Consider the following 26,657-nt stretch of genomic DNA (forward strand, 5'->3'; position numbering starts at 1 on the left):
CCCCCCCCCAAAACCAAAATAAACAAACAAACAAAAAGAAGTACCCTGTACCTACTTACTGAGAATGTGTCAATGGTAGGTTCACATCTGATTCTTTCAGGGATTGAGGAGAAGTAGAGTGAGATGGTATAAATGTCAATGATGTTAATACTAATAAGAAAAAAATTTACCTAGAAGTACTATATAGCAGCATCAAGGTGGGTATATCACTTTATGGACTACAGTGTTCTCAATTGCAACATGGGGATTTGGTGAATGATTGAGAAGATTGCTTAGTTTCCATCTGCTTAGCCTCAGTGAGCCAGCCAGTATCAAGCACACCTCCCCGATCACTCCCCGGTGACCCATCTCTTCCTGACACTCCCCTTCCAACAGCACACTCATCTGTGTGGATTCTGCCGATGGGCACAGTGCCCCAGCATCCTCCCATCTTCCCCACATGAGGCTTCAGTGGGACATTCTGCATAAACCTTGGCAGATATTGTCTTAGCTCTTCTTCAGAATCTGGGCTAGAACCCTGAATCCCTCCATACTCAGCATATAGTAGGTTCTCCATAACTATTTCCTGAATTACACATTCCAACTCCTCTTGATAGCTGTATCTTGTACTACACAGCTCCATTCTATTTTGGTTAAAATATACAAAGTATGTCCAGAAGGACACATTATAAAAGAGCGTGGAGTGCTGGGGATGTAGCCCAGAGGTACAGCCCCTGCTTGGCAGGTGTAAACCCTGAGTTCAATTCCTGGTATAAAATAAAAGGTGGGGGTTCTAGGAGGCCACTTATTACATCTGCTTTTCAAGGCAGCAGGATGTCTCGTATATAGGAATGTTTCTGTATCTTTAAAAAGATGTCTGCTAAAGCTACCAATTTAAATAATGAGATGAAACAGTTGGCATCAAACTGAAGTGTGCTGAGGAGCCATTTAAACGAGGTTACATAATTATTAGAATAGGAGAAGAGAAGGTAGAATGCTCAGCAAGTGCTTGAAAGGACAAGTTCCTGTCACCTCACACAGGGAGAGGCTGAGGGGTGGTGCTGCTGCTGCTTCCCTACCAGGCTCCTTACACAGCGTCATCCCTCCTGCAAACACATTCCCGAGAAAATAGGCAGCAGGTAGTGCTTTGCTGTGCAAACAAACCTTTCTCTAAATAGTGACACTGAATAAAATTCCTCTCCATTGAAGTGTCTTCAAAATGAAACCTAACTAACTGAGGGAAGGAAACAGGCAATGCATAAGCGAGGTGTTCTTAAGGGAATAAGTTGTTTTCTTTCCCTTTTTTATGAACATAGCAAAACGTGAATCTTTTCTTGCAAAGTGGATGTCCTAGGTCGGCTCTCTCCTAAGGCCCTCACACAGGGAATTCGCTGTGGAACATCCGAGCCAGCTACTGCTCGATTAGAAATGGTGTGGGAGGGGATGGGGATTTAGCTCAGTGGCAAAAGCGCCTGCCTGGCAAGCGCAAGGTCGTGAGTTCGGTTCCTGGTACCAGAAAAAAAAAAAAAAAAAAAAAAAAAAAAAAAAATGGTGTGGGATTAAGAGAACAAATTAATTGAAAGGCCTCTTTTCCTGAGACTTTACATATGTTTACATCGCTACAAAAGTGAACTCACAAGAATTTACCAGTCTCCCGAGGTCTTAAAGGGGATTACAAAATATGCTACAGTTTGTCACAATACCTCAAAATCATGTGGGACACTTACATTTGACAAAATGCTTCCCCGTACTACATCTCATTTAATCTTGTCGTTTGCTTGGTGCATAATAGGTTTTTAGAAAAAGTCATAGATTTTCCAAAAGCTTTCTAAATAAAAATGTGAATTCCTGTAGGAATTTATATCTGTGCCCCTGTACCAAGGGATGTCCTTGTCTTTGAAATGCTCCTAGTTTAGAGACAAAACATCAAAACCTAAGTGCCACAAAACAGATCCCAACAGATTCAGTGAGCTTGGCGCTCTGGAGCTGCAAAATGAGCAACAAACATGAACGAGAAAGTGGCACTCTCAGAGGAGGGGTTGATTTCTGGGGCTTTGCTTTCTGCATAAAGACTTCCTATCAAGGCAAACAATTCACATCAGAATCAGATGAGGAGCTTTTAAAGACAGTTTTGATGACTTTTCCTCAAGAGATTCTGACTGAATAAATCTAAGCTCAGTTCTGAGCATCTGTTCTTAAAGAAAACAAAAGCTGTTCTTAGATAATTTTAATATAAACACTTGGTTATAAATCATTTTTTCTAGGATTTGATGCTTCTGTTCGCCTCTAGCCAACATCCTTCCTTTAGCTTTGGGCTTTATTGCCTTTGAATACGGATAACTTGGGTGAGGTGAGGCTTTAAGCTGTTATTGGTCAGTGACTCCTGCTGTATCCTCTGCTGAGACTGAAAGATTCCCCAGCTCTTCCCTGGGCTAGGTACTGCTTGCTCTGTTTATCATTTCCCGATGACCTCATTTTTCCCTGGGATACAATTACTTCTCCCTTCCACTCTCACAGATGCTCAGCTATGATTTATCACACATCTACCTCACCTGAGTGTCTGAAGGGTAGGGGTTTCACCACTGATCTGTATTCCCAGGACCTAAAGTGGAACCTGGGAGAAAGACTGAGATCCATAGAATGTTTGCAGGGTAAGTGCCTCAGTTAATTAGAAAATTAATTTACAGCCTAATCTGCACACACACCCTTTGAGTCATTCTGATTTATGAGGAAATCTCTCTGGGGTATTTGGTGAGGGCACAATGGATGGAGGAATGGGGTGGGCAGGTGCTCCAGTAACTGCAAGAGGAACATGGGCCACAAAAATAAGATTCCTGTTGTCAGTCACCCTGTCACTGGCCTCGGAAATAGCTGTTTTATTTTCCTATGGATGTGAAGCAAATATTTTTCCTTTTTGTTCTACTAGAGATACTCTTACCAAAGCTGCAGGACAAAATGGACTCGTTAGAGTTGTTCATTGTCCCAGTAAATCAAAACAAGGATCTGGCCTGAAATTTTAAATCAGACCCTGCTGTTATAATTCTGACGTTCTCTCAGAAATGACTTTTTGGTTAGGACTTTGTAACCATATTTCAATTTTGTTAACAATTAAAAATTACCACCCAATTTGGGTCATATCTCATGGCTAAATGACATAATATTGCATTGATTATTCATATTTCTTTTTCAACCTGTTAGAGATATTATATAAATTCAAATAGTAGGAGGCTTTAGTGTCTGTTTCTTTTCTTATGAAAATATCTGGTTTTAGCATATCAGGAAAACAGAAAATGCCAGAAGAGCTGCCTCACCCTGTTCCTGTCACAGAAGAATATGAGAAGCTGGCAACGTGTAACCGGAAGAGGGCTCCCACTAGAAACATGCCGGCCCCTGGATCTCAGATTCCCAGTCTCCAAAACTGTGAGGAGCTGATGTTTGTAAGCCTTTCACTCTATAGTACTTTGCGAGACCAGCTGAACTCACATAAGACAGATAACTTTCCAAAGACATTTAATGGTAGAAGTAAGTGTAGCTCCATGTTCTACACCCAGATTGGGTACCGAAGCCCTACAGTTTAAGGATGACCCTCCAGCTGCCTGCGGTGCAAATGAATCCGTCTCATTTTACAGATGGACAGACAGCAGCTTGGAATGTTTAGATATGTCTGTCCAAACCTTCAAAGATGACATACAGATTTGAATGTGAGTGTCTCTGACTTATATATAAAATCTCAGAAAAATATATCTATCAAATGAGGCCTCCGAAAGGAGTCTCTGGAATGAAGGCTCTACTGGGATCCTAGGGACCTTTTACAATTATTCTGAAGTCTCAAGTCTTTCTAGTTTGGCAGTGCTGTTCAAGCAGCAGGTTAGCTCAGCAGCTGCGTAACAAAGGACCGAATCCTGTCTGCGATGGTGTCACAGTTACACAATCTGATGAAAGGTCACGCCGTTCTTGATGCAGCTGCCTGCCTTCGCAAGGTTCAAGTGTTATGGATACCAGGTTTAAAATCAGAATGCTTCGTTATGTGCTTGGTGTCTATTCCACAGTTTCTCTGATAGTTGACCTCTATTATGCCCCCTCATCCTCGCCCCTACACCAGCTCTTGCCCTCCAGCCCTGCAAGGTTCAGTCAGTCTTGGGAATTGCAGCTAGGGGCGGTTGGTATGGTATGACTGCAGCGGGAGAGTGAGCAGGAGCAGGTTTTTCAGAATCCTATAAACACAGTCCAGGGTCTTCTGGTGTATGTTCCCTTTGCATGTCGTTGGGAGGGCTCTTTTATGTGGAGTTGTGCTCAATGAATCATTCTGGGTTCAGCTCAGTTAAACATGAGGAGGCCTACTCAGATCTATTGCTGGCCCAGAGGAGCAGGTCACTCTGGACCTCAAGGAGCTTTCAGCAGGGGAAAGACAGCGAGACATGTTCATGGGCTTTGATGATTAGAAAGACTGATGTGTTTCCAAATATTCACGATGGCCATGTTTGAGTGATGGGGACTGTGGGTGTCTTTTTGAAGTATGTGGGATATGTGTACATTATACTCTCTTTGGAAAACCACAGGGTTGATAAAGAATAGCAAAGTGGATGTTTAATAAAAGAGTCTATGTGGTTAAGAAGTTAAGAGCAAAGCGTTTCTGACATGAATGTGACTTTGGCAGGCAGAGGAGGACTTGGATGCTTGAGGAAAAGCATGTAAGAAAATCTAAGGGACAGGAGATGGCAGCTCATCAGGAGGTGGGGCCAGCAAGAGATAAGGCCTGAAGAATACTTTAATGGTTTCGATCGAGAATATCCACCAAAGCCTCGTGTGCTCCTCGGCCTTTTGGAAGGTGACTCATCTTGCACTGTGGGGGTGATGTAGCTGACTTACTGTTAGGCTGTGGGGTCTGGTCAGAAGCAGTGGGTCATTGTGGGCATGACCAGGAAGGGTATGCTTCCCCTCTGGCTCCTCAGCTCCCTCAGTACTTCCCAACCGCCATGATGTGAGCTTTTCCCTCCACGCAGGCTCTTTTCCTACGCCTTTTGTGTGTGTAAGCTTGCTGAACATGGGTGGAAACTTCTGAAACTGAGTCAAAATAAACCTGTTTTCCTTTAAATTGCAAGTGTCAAGAATTTTGTCCCAGCAACTTGAAAAGTGCTATGACAAAAAATGTACAAAAAGAAGTGTATATATATATTTGAGAAGAGAGAAGAATTATAGTTGGAATGGAATTATAGTTGGAACGTTAGGCGGAGGTCAGAAACCACAGGGCTCTGAGTATCACAGTGAAGTAGTTCCACAGGTTTCCGTAAAAAACTGGGAGTCTTCACAGTTTTTCAGCTGGGAAATGGTGTAATCACTGCTTTAGTTTAGGGGCATGTGCAGGACAGACTGATGGTAGAGGGTACGGGAGGGAGGGAGATGAGACAGGAAGGGATTAGCTGGGACAGTCAAAGAGCTATGATTACTTGATTGTTTATTCGGGTAGCTCTTCTCAGCGATAGCTCCACGCCTTTCCAGTTTCTCTCTCCCTCTCCCTTTGTCTTGCTCCAATTTTCAGTTGCAAAACAAGAAAGAAGCAACTTTTCATCTGTACCCCACTTTTCTCACAGGTGAGAGCAACAATTTTGAATGGAGGTCAGTCTCACTCGGTCACATGCTCCCGGATAAAGGCAATCTCAGGGACAGTCATTTTCAAGGATGGAGGAGTCCTGTCTACATGATTGATTTCCAATGCCTTCACACACCTGGGAGGGGAGACCGACGTCTCCTGGAGTTTATGAGATCTTTCACTTCCACGCAGAATGGGTGATCCCTGGAGAATGGAGCAGATCGGCTGGGTGTCCTTAGACTAGTGTGGGTAGAATTAAATTCTCAAGAACTGTTACCAAAAATGACAGCTTGAAAAATTAAGTACCACACAGCCTTGGTTTGCTCTTCCAAAGGGAAAACGCCTTCAATACTACTCCGGAAACCCACAGATATGAAGACATCAACAAACAGTTTTGATTTTGGTCTTTAAACATTGCTTCCCTTCACCATTTCTAACCGCCTCTCTCCATTCCTGCCCTACACCCCTTCCCCATTTTCTCCTGAATGGTTGCTGCTGGCACTGACCACCAGGAGGGGTCTTAGTTCTCCTCCGCTTCCTCAGTCCCTCTGCTCAGCACAGTCTACCTGCTCAGCAACTGCCTTCCTCGCCAGCTGTCTCGCCCACTTGTGACTATCAACCATTGCGACCAAAACTGTAATCTTCCACGCAGCAAGAGGAGGAACTGCACCCACATGTTGTACTGACCTCAGCGCTTTTATTAGAATCGTTTGGTCTGAATTTGCATTTCCAGTAAGACATCCCGGCTTTGGCTTTCCTTCCCAGCTGAGGTCTGAACTCTAGTGTTACTAAGCAGTCTTAAACTTCACTGTTTTGGGGACCCTCATTTATAAAACTGCTATCTTGATGTCCTTTTGGCTTCCTGCATATTTTTTTCTATCAGCTAGAACAGTGTTAAGTGCTTGGCATCCTTAACCTGCAACAGGGAGTTAACTCATTGTGATATTCTCAAACTTCTGCCTTTTCTCGCCTTTCTTTGCCTGTATTTAGGTGATAACCTCTTCCTGGGACGCTCTTCCTTCCCTGAGTCAGCTCAGGAATTCCCCCCTTAGCGAAGTTCAGTGCCCCTCTCCCAAAGCATGGTGGAAGAGCAGTTTACACTGGTTTCTAACTGAGCCCACACCTCCCCCTCAGGACTCTCAGTTTCTTCCCTTTTACAGGGTATACTTCTGATATACTTGTTAGATGTATAAGAGAACATTAGATGAAAATAGTTTTATTTAACTTCACTTCAGTAAAGAATTGTTTCAAGAGAAAAAGAAATTCTGCTCTGACTGAGGCCTCTCTCAAACACGTAAGCCATTTTCTGAGTACTTTGTTTCCTTTATGTTTCTCATTTTTTCATCTACCAAAATATCACTGCACCACAAAGTGGAGTTACACAGAAAAGGTTGCCTGTGTATAAAAGGGACAGAGTCATTTAAACGTCACTATGGCTTTCTGGTTTTCAAGAACTAAGTTTACTTGCAGCATGTCCATGTAATAAAAAACGAGATAAACAGGATGCTGGACTTTGCAAGTGCTATTAAATATCATCCCTCTCGAAGCTGGAAATGTGTTTACTCGGCACGCAGGGGAATCTTTTGCTCATGTGATTAGCATATGGAGTTTGTGAGGAAAATTAATTACAGCAGTAAAGTATTATTTCAAACAGTGCTTGTGTCAAAAAGGACCACTCAGCACATAACACAATATCTCCAAGTTAGATAACACTGACAGGCAGATATGTGGAGCTCTGAGTGGCACCTATGGATCTGTAAGATGTCGTGGAGATTCAAGGTGGTTCTTGAAATTTTGTGCACAATTTTGGGTGTGTTCACGTTTGTCTGACGTGGGTCTCAGGCTTTATGTCACAGTGATAACATGTACGTATGAGCTCAATGACCACAACCAAACTTCAGTCTTCTATGTATTTGTGGTCTTATTTGCATAATTGTAAAACCTAACCTAGGTTCATTGCTTCACTTGTGCAATAACAGGGCTGGTGTAGGCACTAGATCTCTAGATTTTGTGTCTCTAAATTCCATATTTTTTCTTTACAGGTCTTCATGGGAATGTGAGGAAATTCTAGGTTTTCTAATTCTAGGTTTCCTAGCAGTAGATTATTTATGGTACTATGTATGATACAATCCTCATATATTTAATCCTCACGGTCATCCAAAATGCTAGATACTATTCTAATATATTTAGTAGTAGTAGTAATAGTAGTAATAGGATTGTACTATCGAACTCTAAGTTCTAAAAAGATAAGAATTTTGTTCACCATTCCATAGTGCATAGCACATAATAGGTGCTTGATGAAATGCTGAGACAGGTGCATGACTAGGCTGGGCCATTCTGGCCAACTCTGTTGTCTTCTGCTGTTCTCTCCACACTTTGCTACCTCCTCCTCGTCTGCTGCCCGCCCTATCAGAAAAGGTTAACTTTCCCCTTTTCTCCCTTTGCATTACCATTTTCTTACGGACCTAGCCGTGTTCTTTGTCAAGTTATCCCTTGCTCTAGGATTATGTTAAAGTTTGCTCTTCACTCTCCCACTTCAGAATATGCATTTATATTTTAGGAGAGCAAGCAGCTGAAAATAACTCATCCAATTCAGTCAACCTTGTCAGAGAATACTAATTCATCAATGGCCACTAACTGGTGAAATTATAGAATATTTGTGAAATAGTAAATGAGAATGCCTAGCTGGGCATGGTGCACGCATCTAATCCAGCTCTCTGGGAGGCCAACACAGGACGACCCCAAGTTTAAGCCCAGCATAGGCAACTCAGCAACTTAGTAAGACACTGTCTAAAAATAAAATAAAAAAGGGCTGAGGCTGTAGCTCAGTGTTAAGGCTCTAAATTCACTCCCTAGTATTGGTAAAACAAAACAAAACAAAACAAAACATGAGACAACACAACACAACACAACACACAAAACACCTCTCTATCCTTACCTATAAAATGTTGCAGCAATGAGAATCTTTCCATAAGAAAGTGTGCTTTGGCTAACCCTCATTACGGCAACCAGGCTGGCCAGCCGCGCCCACCAGCATTGACTCCAGCATTGTGGAGCATATGTTTGCTCTCTCGCTCTGCTATCCTCCTGCCTGACCCTTAGCTATGCCCCGCATTTCTGTCCACACATTGTTTACTGTCTTGTTGATACTTTTAAGCATCTTGCCTTAGCTGATCTTCTGGCTTCAGCTGTCTCATCCCATCATATTGAAAACTTACAATATATCAAAACAGGATGGACTGAGATAAGGATATGAGATCTCCTTCCTCACCCTTAACTGAGAGAGGAGTTAGCTAGAGTTGTGCTTCTCCCTCTTCTGTTTGCTTCCTCCCCACAGCCTAAACGCCGAGGAACCAATGGCATCATTACTACCAGAGGGAAGATGCCTCCTCTTTTCCATTACGGCCTTTTCTGTTTCTTAGCATTTGCTCTTCTGTCTAACGAATGCATCTTTCATAGCTTTTCATGTCTTGCGCCTTCTACTACTTCCAATCACCGTTGCGAGTTTACATGGACGGATCTTCCTCGGCCTCTTGGCTGGAGTGGGCCCCTTTTCAGCCACTCTTCATCAAGTGCTCTCTTATACAACTTTAAAGAGCTTAAACAACCCATGTTTGTACAGATGCACCTATTTTCCTGCTTATGGGTTTGATGTGCATTTTTTCCCACTATTGTGAGAGTTCCTGAGGCCAGAGACTGCCTGTCTTCTTCCAGGGCAGTGGACATGCCTGGTCTGGCTCACGGTAGGCATTTATGAAACAATACTGTAGCTCCCAAATATCTAGTAGGATACATCTGAGGAGAAGAAACTGAGATAAGCAGAATCTGCTATGGATATCGCCACACACACTTTCACTGTCTCTGGCTCCCCTTATAGTGCAGACTGAAATGGCCAGAGCAACTGTGGATTTTCAGAAGCCCAATAACCTGGCTCTGCTAATTACGAAGGAATTGCTACACATTTTACAGAGAAAAGGCAAGAGTCACTTTACTCTCTAGCTTTGTTTAAGAATTGTTCAGAAGAATTGCCCACCTTTATTTTGTTGCTGAGAATTTTTTATTTCACTAATTAGCAAAGTTGAGATACTGAAAATTAGAATTTGCACAAGATATTAGAACTGAGTATCTTATCTTATTCAACTCCCGGGCTCTCTTCTTCTTTGTCCTCCAGCCCTTCTGCCTTCTCATCCTTTCCATTTTCTGCCTTTTCTATTTAAAATAGTTCTATGCAACACCATGCTTCATTTGAATTTTTAATCTCAATGGAAATCTTAACTGTACCACTTGAAGTTAATTCACTGCAGAGATAGTTAAGCAACTGGCCCGGTGAAATTGCTTTTTTATCTGAGAAAGCATTAACAATGGGTATTAGCAAATTTCCATTTGTGAAACAAACCATACTTTATTAATAAAACAGATTTTTGGAATACTTTTTAAATGACTTTATTTTTGAATTTTACAAAACTACTTTACTATTAAGCATGTGCACAGATGCACATACATACACACTTCTCGTGTTTGTTAAAACATGCTTCCACTTGAATGAAGTGAATCAATGTCAGTGTGCAAGAATGCACACACACACACACACACACACACACACACACACACAGTGCTGGGCTGTCAATCCGGGAATACCATGCTTACCTATCACCTGATGTATTAATTGTAATACCATCAGTAGCGATAATAGTCTTAGCAGATATTTGAGTAATTAGTAGGTTTCAGGGAGAGTGGTATACAAAAACTATCCTATTTAATTCTCAGAACTGCCTAATGTCAGGACATCTTTGTCCCTATGCAGAGATGAGGAAATAGCAGATAGAGGAGCTGAAATTACATCTACTGACTCTCTGTACACTATCCACCAGGTATCTTGTCCCTGGACAGCTTTCCAATAATAGCCTTAGTGCTTTTCACAAAATATTTCTAACCAAACAACCATTCTCTCACTCCCTAGCAAACTGGATTTGTGGTGGAAGATCTTAATGTACTTAGGTAATCTTTCTAGGAACTGTTTGATAACACTATCCCTTCTGCTTAATTATATATTCTGAAGCTATCTACTGTCCTCAAGGGAGTGAAATTAGAAAAGACCAAACAGGAGAGTAAGAAAATAAAATTAGGTGGCTCTTATGAATCATATTTTCTGATTAAAGGGTCTATGTAACAGACATACTCTAGTAGGAAGCACTCTTTAGAATATGTATAGGAACAGATGCTTAGCCTATCTCCAAAAGTTTATTTTTTGGAGGACACAGATATATATTGCAGGTGCTGGGCTAAGTACTCATACCATTTTAAATTCTCATACCAATTCCAATTTTAAAGATGTAAAAAGTGGGTAAAAAAGTGATTCAGTATCACATCACTAGCAGTCAGTAGATGCTGCTTCAATCCACAGTATGCTTTACATCAACCCCTGCCTCACGTACCTGCGCTTTCCGCTCTGGGGGAGACTGTGATAGGTGCTATAAAAAAACAACAGAAGATTGAAATTTCAAGCACATTGAAAAACAAAAGAAGATAAGCATTCCCCACTAGTTACCTTAATGTTAGTCATAAGTTTCCCATGGATTGCAGAAGTGAAATATGAGCTAAGAATTTACACTTGGGTTTTCTAAAAGTGTATGCACATAGATTGCACAGATGTGATTCTACTGCAGGGGGTTCAGGTGCTCCCGACACTTCTTATGCAGTCTTAGGGAAGTCTCCATGCACCTGGACAGCTACAGAGGAAGGGAGACGAGAGATGTTCTGTAGGAGTCAGAAAAGTGGAAAGGAGAGATAAGGAGTGAGGGGATCTTGACCTCTCCTACAGCTTCTTGTCATTCCCCAGGGTACTTTTGGACCCCTAAGAAACTATTCTTAAGGCTCAAATTTCCCTATCACCTGCCATTCCTTAAAGTAAGAGTTTAATAAGAGCTGTGTCCAACTCCACCAGCAGTGGTGGTGACCCTTTTAGAGACCCAGCACACAAACAGCGACCCAAAGCCCTCTTTTTATTGCAAAGTGCCAGTGCTGAAATTAAACCTGAATCCTGAGGTTTAAGCTTAGAAAACACAAGTCACGCACTAGCACCTTTTATCTTAAAAGAAAAACACAATCACAGAGCTTTCAGTGCTACAAACAGCTTTTTATTGAAAGGTAAAAGTTTGCAGTTGGCATGCTTTTGTACAATTAATGCAATCTTTGTTGTGGTGTGCATGCTGATAATTTGTCAGCCCTTGGCTGGGTTGGCTTGGCTGAGAGAGCTCTTTATGCCCCAACGGCGAGTTGCCACAGCTTCACCACCCTTGCCCTTGAGAGTTTTAGTTTTCTAAAAATCACTAAGTATACTTGATGAGGGCTTGTCATTTTTAACCCCACTGTGTCCTTATTAATTTATGTTGAGCTCACTTTCAGTTTTGAACCTAGACTCCTGGGTTTGTAAATACTTCTTTCAAGCCTCTCTGAGAGAAACATAAACACGAAGATAATGATTTTCCCACCAGAGTTGTCAAGACATGTGTGATGATTACCTATTCAGCAACCATCAAACGGCAGAGTTTTGTCAAAGATCCGTACATACAGTCTCTACATATGTAAAGTTCAGCTTATTTTACCTTTTGGAATTCAGCCACAAAAGTACTTTGGCCCTAATTGACCTTACATAGTGGCAAAAGACTACAGGAGGGATGGAAGACCAGCAGGAAAACACTTAAAAAATCACAACTACCATTATTTCTTTAAAGCATAATTGCACATACCGGTGGGGTAAATGAGTGATGTTAGTTTACATCTACACTACAGAGGTGGTCCAGAAAATGAATGATGAGTCTGCACCATGACCCCAAACAGCTCCAATGAGAGCATGCCTTCTCTCTCAGCCCAGATACGTACCACCTTCCACAAAGTTGTGTTGCCTTCAAGACATTGTTAGAGTTGGGGTGTTTCTCATTGATTTATGAACCACTCAACTTATAACCAAAGCATCCCAGGGTGCATACGCATTAGTACTAATGGAGCTTAGCATTGTAAGGTAAAAAGAACTCTCACTGACCCTGTCTATCACCATTCTAAAATTCCAAGTCTGCTCTGCCCATGACCGACTGAAAACTGCATCACCAAACACATTAGAAGGAAAAGCAATGCAGAAATCAAATGTTCATACTTCAGTTTTTACGCTGAACAGCACTGCATGAGTGCATAATAATGTAAATCATGCTTGATGGGTTATTTTCAAATCATAACTGGAACCGGTGTCACCTCAGGCTAGCTTTTCCACCTACAGTGTTCCGATATACAAGTCACTTCGTGTTCAATATTCATCATAATGAAAAAAATCCCATTAGATTAAAAAGGAAGCAAGATTGTTTCCTATTTTAAATGTAATTCTTAAGAAAATAAAGCCCAAACAAATTGTTGCCACTGTGTTCAATTTTGACATCCGTACTTAATGCTACACGAATGAATGAGTGAAGAAGATCCCTGATTGTGTATCACCCAGCAACTCAAATTAACTCACTGTAGATTTTGGCTCAATATGAGCTTGAACATTTTCTAACCGTCAGAACCATTTAAAGCTGGAAATGATTGCTGAGCTGTTTAAGTAGAAGCGAGCCTACAAATAAGCATGGGTGTAGCAAACAGGATTCATGCTCCTGAGTCCTGAGTGAATCTAACGATCTGGAAGGGGCCTGCCAACATCTAGGCTTGGTGATTAAAACAGACTCTGCCCAAATCTGGAGCATCATTTACAGGAAAATCACCAGGATGCTTTTTCTGTGAGGAGATTCATGGATAAGTTTTCAAACCAAAAAAAAATGTTTAGCTTTTCTTAAAATCTGTTCCATACTCACACACCTTCTGTTTTGCTATATATTTACTTTGCTTCAATTGAATCTAAAGTGATTTCACATCTGCTTTACTATAAACTATTTCTCCTTTGCTATTTGCTATGTTGTCTTTCAAAATGCATGACCCAAAGAATGACTGAGTAGATCCAAGCAGCATTTCTTATGATTAAAGGCATTTTGGCCATAGGGTAAGAACAATATTTGTCATAAGGAATTCATAAACTACATTCTCCTGCACAATACTATATTGAATTTTAAAGAATGAGCCCTTTATTTCATGATATCAGTGTGCGCTTTTAATGATGTGGTTTAATGACTTACCAGCAAGGAGTAATACATCCTGAAACCAGGCTTAGCCACGAAGTAGTCGTCAGACTTGAAAGTGATTTTGATTTGGTTTGTTCTTGATGTTATCCTTGGAGGAGCCTCCTTATGTCCGCACCACCGTCCTCTGATGATGGTGCTTGTTTCAGACACGTCTTCAACTTCCACAAAATCATATCTAGGACCAATTTGACACAAACTCTTTCAGTCAAAATATATTTTGAAATCTACCACTTCACTAAAAAATGAAAACTAACATATGATTTTTCAAGACTTACCAATGGAAATAAAAGCTAATTTGGGGATTAAGCCTTCCCAATTCAAACTGTGATAATCCACTCCAAGAAAAAAAATATCCAATGATGATTGTTTGCAGATCAATCATCAGTAATTGAAATGGGCTATTTCCTGAGAAACTGGTTTAGAAAATCTTGAAAAAACTAGCCAAGCATAGTGACACATGACTGTAATCCGAGTACCGGAGAGGCTGAGGCTGGAGGATAGCCACAAGTTTGAGGCAAGCCTGGGCTACATAATGAGTTCAAGACCAGCCTACACTACATAGCAAGACAGTCTCAAAAACAAAAAGTAAGCAACAAACAACCAAAAACCCACTCCCCCTCAAAAGAATTAATGACTGCAATCTCTTGGAATATGTTAGCTGTTTCTAAAGTTATATGCCCAAATATTTACAAAGTTTTTAAAACAAATCTCCACTTTGAATTAATTTATCACATTTGTGCTTTATTAAGGGCAGGATGGATTTCTACATAGCCTATACAATCAGCATTCTCATTATAAAAGATGAATGAACGTGGACATGATTTGTTTTATTATTTTTTGAAAAAACTTTTTTTTGCAGGCTCTCATCAGAAAAGATGAGATTTGCTATCAGAGGATGCACATAACCTTGGGGAGTAATTTGCGCTAATACCGAAAAAAATCTCAGCTATGTAAAACAGGGTACACCAGACCACAAGGTGCTCCACACCACAGGCTCACCTTGAGCATTGGGCAGACAAACAAAATCCTAGGATTGAGGAAAGCATGAAGGGCTATTTAGTTATTCTGTGGGACCCTTTGATCTTCAAATTCCTCTGCACCCTCCTATCATCCCCCTACACAGCAGGACATCTCCAGTGTCACAGTTTACATCTCCTAGAGATCACTTAGTCTATGTTTACCCCTTATAGTCTTTGAACACCTTACTCAATTGGCTGAACTATCTGTTATTTAGCTCTGGTTATCAGAATCACACTCCCTATCTCTACCTTTCCCCAGATGACTTTAGATGCTACATCACCAGCCAAGAAGGGGCATTGAGGGTGGGCAGTGGCAGAAGCTGCAGGTCCATCTTACATTTTTTCCACTATAAGTACCAGAAGGAACCTGCCTAAGAAACAGTAAGTCTGAATAGAAAGAAAAAAAAAATATGAATTTACTAGTTTTGCCCAAGTACTCCAGAGCTCTTACTGGTTTGGGAAGGGTAACCTAAGGAGTGGGTGAGAAATAATGATATTGTCACTAAATTTCTTTGACAGTGATTTATGAACTTTTCTGTCCTTCGCCTCAGTTTCCTTACAAGGAAAACAAGACGGCTTATATAATTTTAACAGCTGGATATCTCCTGGGTGCTTTGTAAATTAATTACTTAACATTTAGGTGGTGCTTGGAAGGTGAAAAATACTAACAAAGAATGATTATTCAAGCAATAAAATATTACAATGTAAACATCAAGGAGGCTTTGGAACAGATGGTAGGAAATCAATTGCATTACATTTTATACATAATATGTGTAAATCATATTTACTGCATACAGCATGAACATAATTGAAATTTTGTTAATAACACAATAGGTCAGTTTTCTTTTGAAAAAATATGTCAATTTAATTATAACTCTGAGTCTGAAGTCAAAATTGAGCCACTGATTTTGTCAGGGAGGATTCTGAAGCAAGTCTCCAATTCTTCCCCTCTTCCTTTCAGTCCTGCTTCTACCTCATTCCATAAATTTTGAGGAGCATCTGCATTTAATGAAGGACCCAGGAAGGATACATCCTAACACTTAGTCTCATTCTCTAGGGCAAGATGTTGAACACGCTCAGTGTGAGGCTTGAAACCTTAACTCACTAATGACTTCTCTTCTGTGATATTGTGGTATAGTAACAGATATATATATATATATATATATATATATTATAAACATGATCTTTATTTCTTGATTCCCACTTTAAGTCTCTTGGAACTCTTGAGTCGTTTGGGGTGAGAGGAAGTTCTTTATTATTTATAATAAGCCCCTCTCAACCAAACCTGAGTTATTCTAATAAGGCAGAATCTTGGTGGGCCCCTAGGTACCTTCAGAACGAGGAAGTCACCAGGAAGACTAAGGCGGGATTAGAGGCTTGGAGCTTTTAGCTCCAGTCCTGGACACTTCACAGTGGAGAGGGCCTAGAGGTTGCACCTGATCACCCATGGTCAATGATTTAAAGAAACAGGCCTTCATAATAACCTCCACAAACATCCCTGCCTGTGGGGTTCAGATTGCTTCTGTGCTGGTGAAAGCCCTTAGAAGATGATACACATAAAGAAGGTGTGCTTCACATATACTTTATATTTTGGTTTGTTTCTAGATGTCTCCTAAAGCCTCATGCAGTCATAGGTGGTGGGTTTTCAGAAGTGGCAGAATGTAGAGTGTGGATGATGATTTAGTAATGTGATTACTAAATCAGTCTATTGATTGGTTTGTCACTGCCCTAATCTTTGCAGCCTGGATACAATTAAGGGACAGAAACAGGCTTGTTTTATCCCTTGCTTGCTTGGTTTCACTGCCTTCTGCCTGCCATGAACTGTTGCTCCTCTGTGATGCCCCTCCGCCATGCCTCCCAGCCTTGGAGCCAACTCATTATGCACTAAAACCTCCATGAACTGTGAGCTAAATAAACCTTTCCCCCTTTAACTTTGGATGTAGAATATTTTGTCCCAGCAACAAGACAAAAGTAACTAAGACACTTTATTTACTTCTCTCACTTGGGTATTTCTGACTTACACTTTCTATAATAAACTGGTAAGAATAAGCGAAGCACTTCCTTGAGTTCTGTTAAGCCGAGGAGGGTGTGTGGAACCCCCTGATTATAATTGCTTGGTCAGAAATATGGCGGGCTTGTGACCAGCTACCTACATTAAAGGTGGGGCACCTTGTGGGGTTGGAGCCCTGTCTTTTGGGATCACGTTCTATTTAAAGTAGTAGGTAGTGTTAGACTTGAACTGATTTATAGGACACTGGTACTGGAGAATTAGCTTGGTGTGAGAGGGAGGAAAGGCCCACATATTTGATGCTATAAGTGTTCTGTGGGTAGACACAGATTGTAGCTTCTTCCATGTCACAATCTTTAATGATGCTTTAATAGTTTTTTTCAATGATTTTTTTTTTTTTTTGCCAGCACAGAAAATTAGTTCTCCCTTTCAAGGTTGAAAAGACACAAGATCAGCTTTAGTCTATTTTCTTTGTAGATATTAACTGGCTCTCCGTGCATGTATTTGTCTCTGCTTTCCAGCATACATTACCCTCTATAGTCTTAGAAAGTAATAGTCACTGTTGTTATTCTCAGAAAAATAACAACATAATAAAAGCTGTCAGTATAATAAACATGCAACAAAGGACGAAGGAATTTGAGGCTCCTCTTTTTATTATGCAAAGGGAAATAAACCTGCTGAAAGGATTTAGCAGTTCAGTAGTTCATTGGCAATGCAGAACAAATGCACGCTGTAAAGTATAAAAAGGGGAAAAAAAAAATCCTCTCCAGGCCTGACACATGATAATTAAGCAAGTAAGATGCTGTGAGCGGACAAGGCACAGAACAACAGCCTGGACTTCCTCTGATAAATATGCTAAGAAGGGAGAAGATTATCAGACACAGCTTTCATCTTCTACCCCTGGTGCAGAAACTAAAGGAAACCGACACTTGAGAAGCATACAGATCAGGGGCTTGCCTCCACATGTCAGAGCCCTTAAAACTATGAATTTATAGTAAAAGTCTGATGAGGTCCTCAGCCACCATCTTCTCCGAGTGCCAGAGAAGTCATGGGTACAGAGGCCTGGGTGAGCTCCTAGGGCCCCGCGGGGTTGTATGCCTCCTACATGCGCAGCAGGCTTTGAATAGGGCCACAAATTACTGCTCCAAGTGACCCGGATGTTGGAGGGATCTACTAGACGCGATGGCTGTTCTGTGCCTGGAAAAGTCACAGGACTCCAGGTGCCATCCCCCTTTGGAGACCCGCGGTCATGACAGCGCCAAAGTGCGTTTCCGTGAGCCGTGCCATATTATCAGGTCGTCCACAGAAGCAGCCCATGTCGCTTTGTCTGCGAGGTCTGACACAGGCTTTTTAAAAAAGAAGGGACAATGGTGTAGGCCCAAAGGTTTCAAAAGGAATGATTAATGTGATGTTGCCAACACGTCTTCCTTTTCTTTTTCCCACTTTAGAACATTACCCTCAAAAGGATTTTTTTTCCTCGCTTACCTACAGATATCATTCTCTGCTTCTTCTAATCCAAACTGATGGTCAAACGACAGCTGTATCCTTGTTCTTTCCTGGGAATGGAGCCGCCATGTCAGAAGCAGGTTCCTGGGGTAGTTGTTCGGGAATCGGGGACTCTGCAGGTGGCCGTGTCCTGTCACCTGGATGGTTTCGTCTCTCTGGTACAAGTCTGTGAGGTGATTGCCCTCTGTTAGTAGTCACAACTTGTAGAAATTAGTATGTTGCTCCAATTACAGGACAGCAAAAAAAGAACAATTTACAATATATCACATTCTAGAGCAGTTCTTAATTTTGTTTACAAACATCAGACCAACTAGTAACCTTCCGTTTAAGCAAACAGTATACATTCCTATTACCCCCACCTCCCTAAATTCTTTTGCTTTGTTTTGTTTTTTTTTTCCAGTACCAGGAATCGAACTCAGGACGTTGCGCTTGCCAGGCAGGCGCTGTGCCGCTGAGCTAAATCCCCAGCCCCAGCCTCCCTAAATTCTTCACAAATTTTGATGCCTATTATTTCATTCTTTGGGGCTTTTCTCATAGTACTCTTGACAGGCAATGATTAACAGGCACCCCAGGTTCATTTAGAGTGGAGTAAAAATCAACAGGTAGTTTCCATAGTGCATCTTCACCCTTTTCTATGTAATACAAATAAATATTTTTTACACTGACAATGTAACAATATATTTTTATCCACCAGCATAAGATGCACATGATATTGCTGAATAAATGAATGAGTGAAGAATAAATGAATGAGTGAAAAATAAATGTAAAGACTAACAATGTTTGATGATCATTTATTTTATACTCAAATGACAATTTTTCCGGTGAGTTCCTCTACTGTCCTAAACACAATACTTTTGATGTGGTTTTCTGTGAATTAGGTAAATTTTCCCTTACAGTTTTTTGGTATGTTGCACAGTAACGAATTTATCTGGTTTGGTCCCAGGTCCCTATGAAGATGCTTAAAACCCTCAGAACTTCCCAAGTGGTGGAAGTGTCTTTGTTTTCCGTGGTGGACCCCTGAGGTCACACCTGCATTTATGCTATTAAGGCAATTTACAGACGTTCTGGTGTAGCTGCAGGATGGGAGCTGACCAAGCCACAAAGACCACTGTGTAGTTAAAATGTCAGGGCTCTCAGCTTTGGGAATTCAGCCTGACCTGCCGAACTCAGGGATGCAGGCAGGCTCGCGACTCCAATAGTACTGGTGATACCATTATCACCAGTCTATGTAACGAATATGCACAAAACTATGTAATGAATGAGACCCAGATTTAAAAAGAAGAAAAGAAAAAAACCGTCTCTGGACACCAAAGCCTGAAAAAGCTTCGGGTTTGTAATATGTTCAGTACTGATAACCCAGGAAGGTGATACATTCTGAGGACACAGATTCTGAGGACACAGATGCATGGAACCTCTTGGATCTCACCCTGTGTATTTATTTCACTAGCCCTACTTTGTGTGCTTTTAATAAAGCTTTAATGGTAATAAAAATGCTTTGCTCAGGCCTGTGACCTATTCTAGCAAATTGTCAACTCTAAAGGGCTGTTGGGAACCTTGATTTTGTACCACTCTTTAGGACTATACGTAGCCTCTGAGGTCCCCTAAACTTGCAACTGGTGTCTAAAGTGTGGATAGTCTTGTGGGACCTGTGCTCTCAACCCGTAAACAATGATCTAACTCTGGAAGCTGAAATCAGAATTACACTTCACAGTGGATCCCTCTTTCCTATTTGCCATTACCTACAGTTTTTTGCATTTTGGATTTCGGCTTTTTAGAGCCCACCATAAACAGACTTCCAGCAGAAATCTGTTTGTGTCTGCCTGCAGAGACTTCACTTTGAGGCCTGTAATTCAATCAGCGTCGTCAGGGAGCCTAAACTGCTCCGTGGAAAGCTCTGTAAGGTACAGGTTTTGATGGTGACTTTTGAAGCTTCCAAAATACGACAGGGAAGACGGACATGAATTGGCATGTGAAACACAAAAGCCTCTCTCTTTGAATTTTTTTTTGTGCATATGGACATTTAAACTTTTCAAAATGTCAATGGCATCATTTGCTATGAACAGAAGGAATCATAAATCTAAATATACAGCCATTAAATTTTAAAATATCCATTTCAGTTGTTCAGAGCTCTCACTGGTATAATAAGGGGACTGGGACACATTTTTCCTTTGGTCTCTTTCAGTGGCAATATTCTCTGTGTGTGTGTTCTTCCTGTTTCAGGTGCTGTTCTATATTCTTATATAATTTAAAATATTTAAAGAATTGTTTCTATCTTTCTTCACCTGGAAATAAAGCTGATGCCTACTGCACAAGGATAAGCCTGACACAGACGAAGGTGGGAGACAAGAGGGCAAGCAGGTGGTGAGACAAGGGTGCTCACGGCACCGTGGGAAGAGGCTTGTCCACAGCAGAGCGCAGCTGGGCCCAAGGGAGACAGTGTGTGCTGCAAGCTTTAAAGGGAAACTGGAAATACTAGATGTCTGCCCTTGATGTAAGCGCGAACAGGGCAGTTCTGCAATGGATAAGCAGCCCATTCAGAGGGCGATTGGCCTGTAGGTGCTGCTAGGGATGAAGCCCGGGGAGAACGCTGTCGCAGGGTTCAGTGCCTGCTGTCTCCTGAGAGGTAGGTGTGAGGGGAATAAGGTTGTGACCAAGCAGGACAATGGCAGTGAAGTGGCAGGAACGCTCAGCAATGGATCAGACAGAGCAGAGTATTGAGCTCAGGGACAGCACCCGGTGTGCTTTTTCTGATATTCAAAGTACTAAGTAGCAAGGGAAAAATTTCAGAAAGAAATATAAGTCCGGTTTTGATGTGGTGAGGAAGAGTTCAAGTGAAAATGCTCACAGGCTTTGGGAATCTGAGGCAAGATGTGAGCTGGGAGAACAGGTGTGAGGCCTGGGCTCACAGAGGGGAGAGGAAGCCTCAGCAAGCACTGGCCCCTCAGGCGGAAGAAGCTGATCCACAAGGCGGGATGAGGCGTGGTGCTGGTGGACAGCCCGGAAGCACAGCAGATGGCAAAAGGAGTGAGCGCATGGCAGAAAGAGCGGTGATGGCTGGGAGAGAAGTCGTATCTAAGACCGCCCAGGAAAGGACAGTTTCAAGGGTACCGAGAGGAAGGTCAATCCTGTCAAACTCAGAAGCGAGACTGAGGGGAAGACAGTCGGAGAAAAGGCCGCGGAACTCGGCAATGATAAAATCAGTGACATCCTTTGAGAACACATTTTCATACATTTTATAAGTGTGAAAGGAAGCTCCTCATTTAGGAACATCATTTAAGGTTAGAATGTCTGAAAGATACAAACTCTGGTTACATTTGAAATGCCAGTTATGTTTTTAAGAAGGCTATGGAAAGAATGGAGAGAGACATTTACCTTCTTATATAGTTTAAGATAATGCTTGTTTCCAGTTCTATAAATATATCATAGAGCTGTGCTGTCCTATATTGTACTAGAGCAGTAGGAAATAACAATTTTTCAGACTAGTTTTCCTTTTTTTTTTTTTTTTTTTCCAGTACCAGGAATCGAACTCACGACCTTGCACTTGCCAGGCAGGTTCTGTGCCGCTGAGCTAAATCCCCAGCCCCCTAGACTAGTTTTCCTTACAAACAAAATTCTGACAAAATATACCTGTATATAAAACAAATATGAATGCCAGCAAACTAGAGAGGTGTGTTATTTTAGTGCCAGGCCCGGGTCCTAAGTACTTTGCTTGTTGAATTCATAGGACTAATCATTTTGTATGTATGATCTGCTTGTGCATGTGTGTATGCAGACATATTCATGTATTCTTATCACAGCCCCCTGAAGTGGGTATCACTATTATTACCACCATTTCAGATATGATGATTCTGGGCAGCAGGGGTTAAGTACCTTGATGAAGGTCACAGAGCTACTAAAGGGCAGAGTTAGAACACAAAGCCAGGCAACCTACACTCACAGCTGATGCTTCTTACCACTGTGCCACAGGAGGTATTTGTACTTAGTCTGAACTTGCCAGAGGCCACTTTTGATTCCTGGCTATCTACAATGCACTTTAACTTCTGAAGCACAGTGTTTACATATAATTTATAACTTCATGCCAACTCAGGGCTATTCTTAGCCAAAGAGTTACAATGAATTATAGATACAGAGAAGAACCTGTCAGGTTAAACCTGAGATAACTACCAAAGTATTATATACAAAGTAACATTCCTGAACAAAGGCATTTACTTTGGTGTGCTAATAATAGCGAACAATTAGGGAGCAATTACTATGTGCCAAGCAGTCCAGCCAGTGGTTGAAACTCACTACCTCATTTAATCTCCAAAACAAACCTATAGAATTATAAAAGTCTCATTTTACAAAGGAAGTTCTGAGACCAAGAATTTCACAACCTGAAGGCGAAAGCCAGTGGTGAAATCAGATCTGACCTGAGGCAATCTACTTCCAGAGCATATGTGCTTAACCAGCGCACTGCACTAGCTGTTAAACTGCAAAAGAAGAAATAAATCACCTTTCATCAATACAGAGTAAATTCTGTGTATATTTATAGAGCAAGAATATAATCTTATTTTGCTCCTCATATAAAGATTTGTGTCTTAAGAGACTCTTTTGACTTTTTAAAAAAGCCAGTTAAAAAGAAAAAAGAAAAGCCAAATTGCTGTATTTGTCTTGTCCCCAACCTATAAAAATCTCAGTTTACCAAACACATATTCCACAAGTTAATAAACTATCACTGCAGGTGCTATTACCTGTCTCCGGAACTGACTGTTTCTCAAAATATGGTCCATAGATGAGGATCATTGCCATCATCCAGGAGCTTGTGAGAAACAGAGATTCCCAGGTTCCAATCTGGACCTACTGACGCAGAAGTGCTGAGGACAGGGTCCAGCACCACACATACCTGTAAGCTCCACAGGCAATGGGGATGAACCCTAAGATCAAGAATACTGACCAGTCACACTGTCTATGATCGTGCTTTTCCCTGTACTTCACATGTGGTTTCCATCTTACCTCCTGACTAGTGAGTGACCTTCTTGGACTCACTGGACTGTCTTTGACCTTGGTGACTCCTCTATGACACAGATGCTGGTACACAATGACCTAGGGTAAAGACTACCTATCTCTGTCCTTGACACTAAGCAGCTGGATCTCACTCCTTATCTGAGTTTTCCTCATTCATGGGAAAACCATGTCTACATCCCACAAGACTTACTTAGTAATCTGTCATCACATGTAATAATGCTTAAGGAGAAATAAAACTATGACTAACGGTAATAGTATATTTTGTTTCTTCTGCTAGAACTTAGCATTCTCTGCTAGAACATAAGGAAAAATACTGAGGCATTAAAACGAGAATTAAAATGACCAGTGATTCCATTTACAGCTGTGCCACCCTGTACAAATGCAACGCAATAGTACAAACATACGCGTTTACCCCATCATCCCTGTAAGACGTCCAGGAGCCAGCAGCATGGAGTTGCAAAGTCTGTATTCTTTAGTTACAAGCCAAACACCAAGAAGCGTCATGGAATCAGGAAATCCCCAACTTAGAAAGGGTTTGTTACCAAATCTAACTTGTAAAATGGCTGTTTCACCATTGTGTTGGTTAGGGTGGAGTGTCAACTTGATTGGCTTTGGAGCTCACTGGGAGGACTGGTGGAGCACACTTCTAGCTGTGTCTGGGGGTGTCATAAAGGTGTTCCCCGGTGATGTAAGGTCGTTCACTCTTTCCTCTCGGGCACTCTGCCTACTCTGCCTTCCAGTGGCCATGAACTAATCAGCTTTGCTTCCCCACATCCTTTCCCTACGATGTTTATGCCTTGGAGCCAGCTAACCATAGACTAAATCCTCTTAAAATGTGAACCAAATTAAAGGTCTCCCAACAACAGGAAAGACGACCCAAGCTATGATTCAAGAATATGTCACACCCACAGTGCTCAGAATGTAGCTGGAAGACGTGTAAACCACAGAGTATCCCTTTTGCTGCTAAACAACTCTAAGCTAATTTTGTGTAGGGTACAATACAGTTTATACACATCTATTATGTAAACCTATCATCAAAATAAGTTGACAGAAAGTGACAAGTATATATCATTGCTTTCATTCTGTTTTTAAAAGTAATAGTTTTGTTCCTTTAGCAGGTAACAAAAACACAAAGTTAAAATAATTTGTTGCAAGTCAAAAGAATGGAAGGCTAGCACAGTATGTGCAAGAGTGGACCCTTGAATTCAGCTCTACTATGTTCTAGTCCTAACTTCCCCCAGTATGACAAACACCAACATTAGACACACTGTGCCATCTTTCTGGGTTCAGACCTAAAAATGATATTGTAGTGCTGTATTATCTATAGGAGCCGTATAAATGGATAATTTTAACAAGTGGGCCAGACAGATTGTTTAGAAAAATTTCCATTCAATTAGGAAAGTGTCCCTGCCACATAGTTATCAATTAGCACATTCATTTATGTTGAACGTGTGGGAAGAATCACACCTTCAAATTAGAAATGATGCACCATATAATTTGCTCTTTTCAAAATTAGGATTTCTTTCCTACACTGGCTAAGTACAAGAGATTAAAAACTGAAATATTAAAAGGTGCTTTATAATTTCTTTGAAAGTTTAATACAAAAGTAAAAAAAAAAAATCATACTGGAGAATATCAAGTTCCTCAGGGAAAAGATTATGTCTTACTCATCAATGCAACTCTAGTACTTCGCCAGTCTGGCCATATGGAGACACCTGAAATAAATCTGTTAAATACTGCATGAGTGGAGAGTTACTACAAAAAATGCAGAATTGAGTTTTTTAAAAAACTGGAATGCAGGTAGCAGGAAGTAAGGTAAATAAAAAATAATATAATAAAAATTTTAAGTGCCTCAAATATTTTATTTCTAAGAAATCCAATTCCAGTGTTGCCCGTGGCCCTGCCGTTTGTGGGAATGCATTTAGTATGAACATTAAAGGATTATTTCTGAGAGCATTTCACTGACATGGCCCAGTTTACTGTCTGGGGTAGCTCGTACTTGTAAAATGAAATAACTTCTATATTCTGGGTTAGTAATCTAGTAGCTACCCAACAGTCAGACTCCACTACATTTTAAAAAGTTGTGATCCAGATGGAAAGGACAAACATTACTCTAGTAAAAGAAGGAGCATTTGCTCTTATATTTGGAGCCTTTTGTGAGACTTATTAGTACTAAACAATGTGTAAATTCAATTGATATTGACTAGTTCCCACACATTTGCATGATATTCAACTAATTTAGAATGGCAAGTTAAGTGAGTCAAATATTAGTTCTGTTCTTTGCAAGTGTATTACTATTATTATGATTATTATGATTGTTATTATTACCTCCAACCACCTCAAATGATTTCTGCAGGCTCCTTTAATAAATACAAACGGCCTACAGTAAAGTGTCCCAGGATGAAAACCAGAACCTCAGTTGATGAGACACGGTGCCACATGCTGTTGAAGAGGCACAAAAAACCCACAAAAGAGATGGAGAATATCAAAGAGAGCAACAAAGCAGGAGGTCCCCAGTCTAACAGTGAATAGGTCACTTTGTAGAATGGACCCTACAATACACACCTGAGATAAAATTGAGTTTAACTGCACACTTTTCCAGGAATTATTTCCTAACTTAAAAAGTACAAGATTGGAGCTTCATCATGTGAATTGACAAAGGTGAAAATTACACTTTAGCAATATTAGTTTGAAATTCAACGATTTTTCCTTCAGTGTCCACAAAGGTGCTGAGGCTTGCACTCAATGAACTAAATCCCTCCTCAAACTTCCAATGAGATGATCTTCATAAAGAAGTATTGGGCTAATGCCTGTGCATATTACTAATGAGAACCAGCTTTTCCATAGCCCCCATCAGCTTCCTAAAAACAGTTCAATCTGTGGTCTTCCTTTAAACAACTCAAGAGCAAAGCCGACTAAATACTAGTTGTTTATTTAGAATTCTTCATCAGAGATTTTTTTAAGAATGCATAGTAGCAATACAAAAACCTTTGTATCTTTGATGATTTAGGATGGAAAGAGTTGATTGTGGCAGTTGATATATATATATATATACACACACACACATATATATATATATATATATATGCATATCTATACCTACCTCAGGTATAGTGTATGTGTGCATGTATCCGTTTGGTATATATATCATGTATGCTACATTCGTTATGTATATGTTTTGTATATCATATATATAAAACATATACATAAATATTTTCTTTAATTATGATTCCTTATGGCACAGACCACCATATTAGTGTTTTATAACCAATACTGTAACAATTGGATATGGTGTTCTTGGAGAATAGTTACTTTATTACTCCATGAGCTCATAATTATTCTTCTTCAAGCATCTGAGTCCATCAAAAAGAAAACAGAAAGGTATC

The 26,657-nt window shown here is 40.8% G+C and overlaps 1 protein-coding gene across 4 annotated transcripts in view; it reads right to left on the reverse strand.

Moving 5' to 3' along the window:
* Positions 1–26,657, reverse strand: part of Pdgfd (platelet derived growth factor D) — a 224,359-nt gene that overhangs the window by 55,053 nt on the left and 142,649 nt on the right. The window contains exons 2-4 of one of the 4 annotated variants that reach the window (XM_013511231.1): positions 18,247–18,433; positions 13,729–13,909; positions 11,005–11,040 (exon numbers count right to left, since the gene is read on the reverse strand). In XM_013511231.1, coding sequence (XP_013366685.1) covers positions 11,005–11,040; positions 13,729–13,909; positions 18,247–18,433 — 404 coding nt within the window. Of the gene's footprint in view, positions 1–11,004; positions 11,041–13,728; positions 13,910–18,246; positions 18,452–26,657 lie in introns of all 4 variants that reach the window. The other 3 variants (XM_013511230.1, XM_005377999.2, XM_005377998.2) reach the window with 3 other exon arrangements.

The sequence above is a fragment of the Chinchilla lanigera genome, unplaced genomic scaffold (genome assembly GCF_000276665.1).
Source record: "Chinchilla lanigera isolate Chin_1 unplaced genomic scaffold, ChiLan1.0 scaffold00011, whole genome shotgun sequence".
Classification (NCBI taxonomy): Eukaryota; Metazoa; Chordata; class Mammalia; order Rodentia; family Chinchillidae; genus Chinchilla; species Chinchilla lanigera.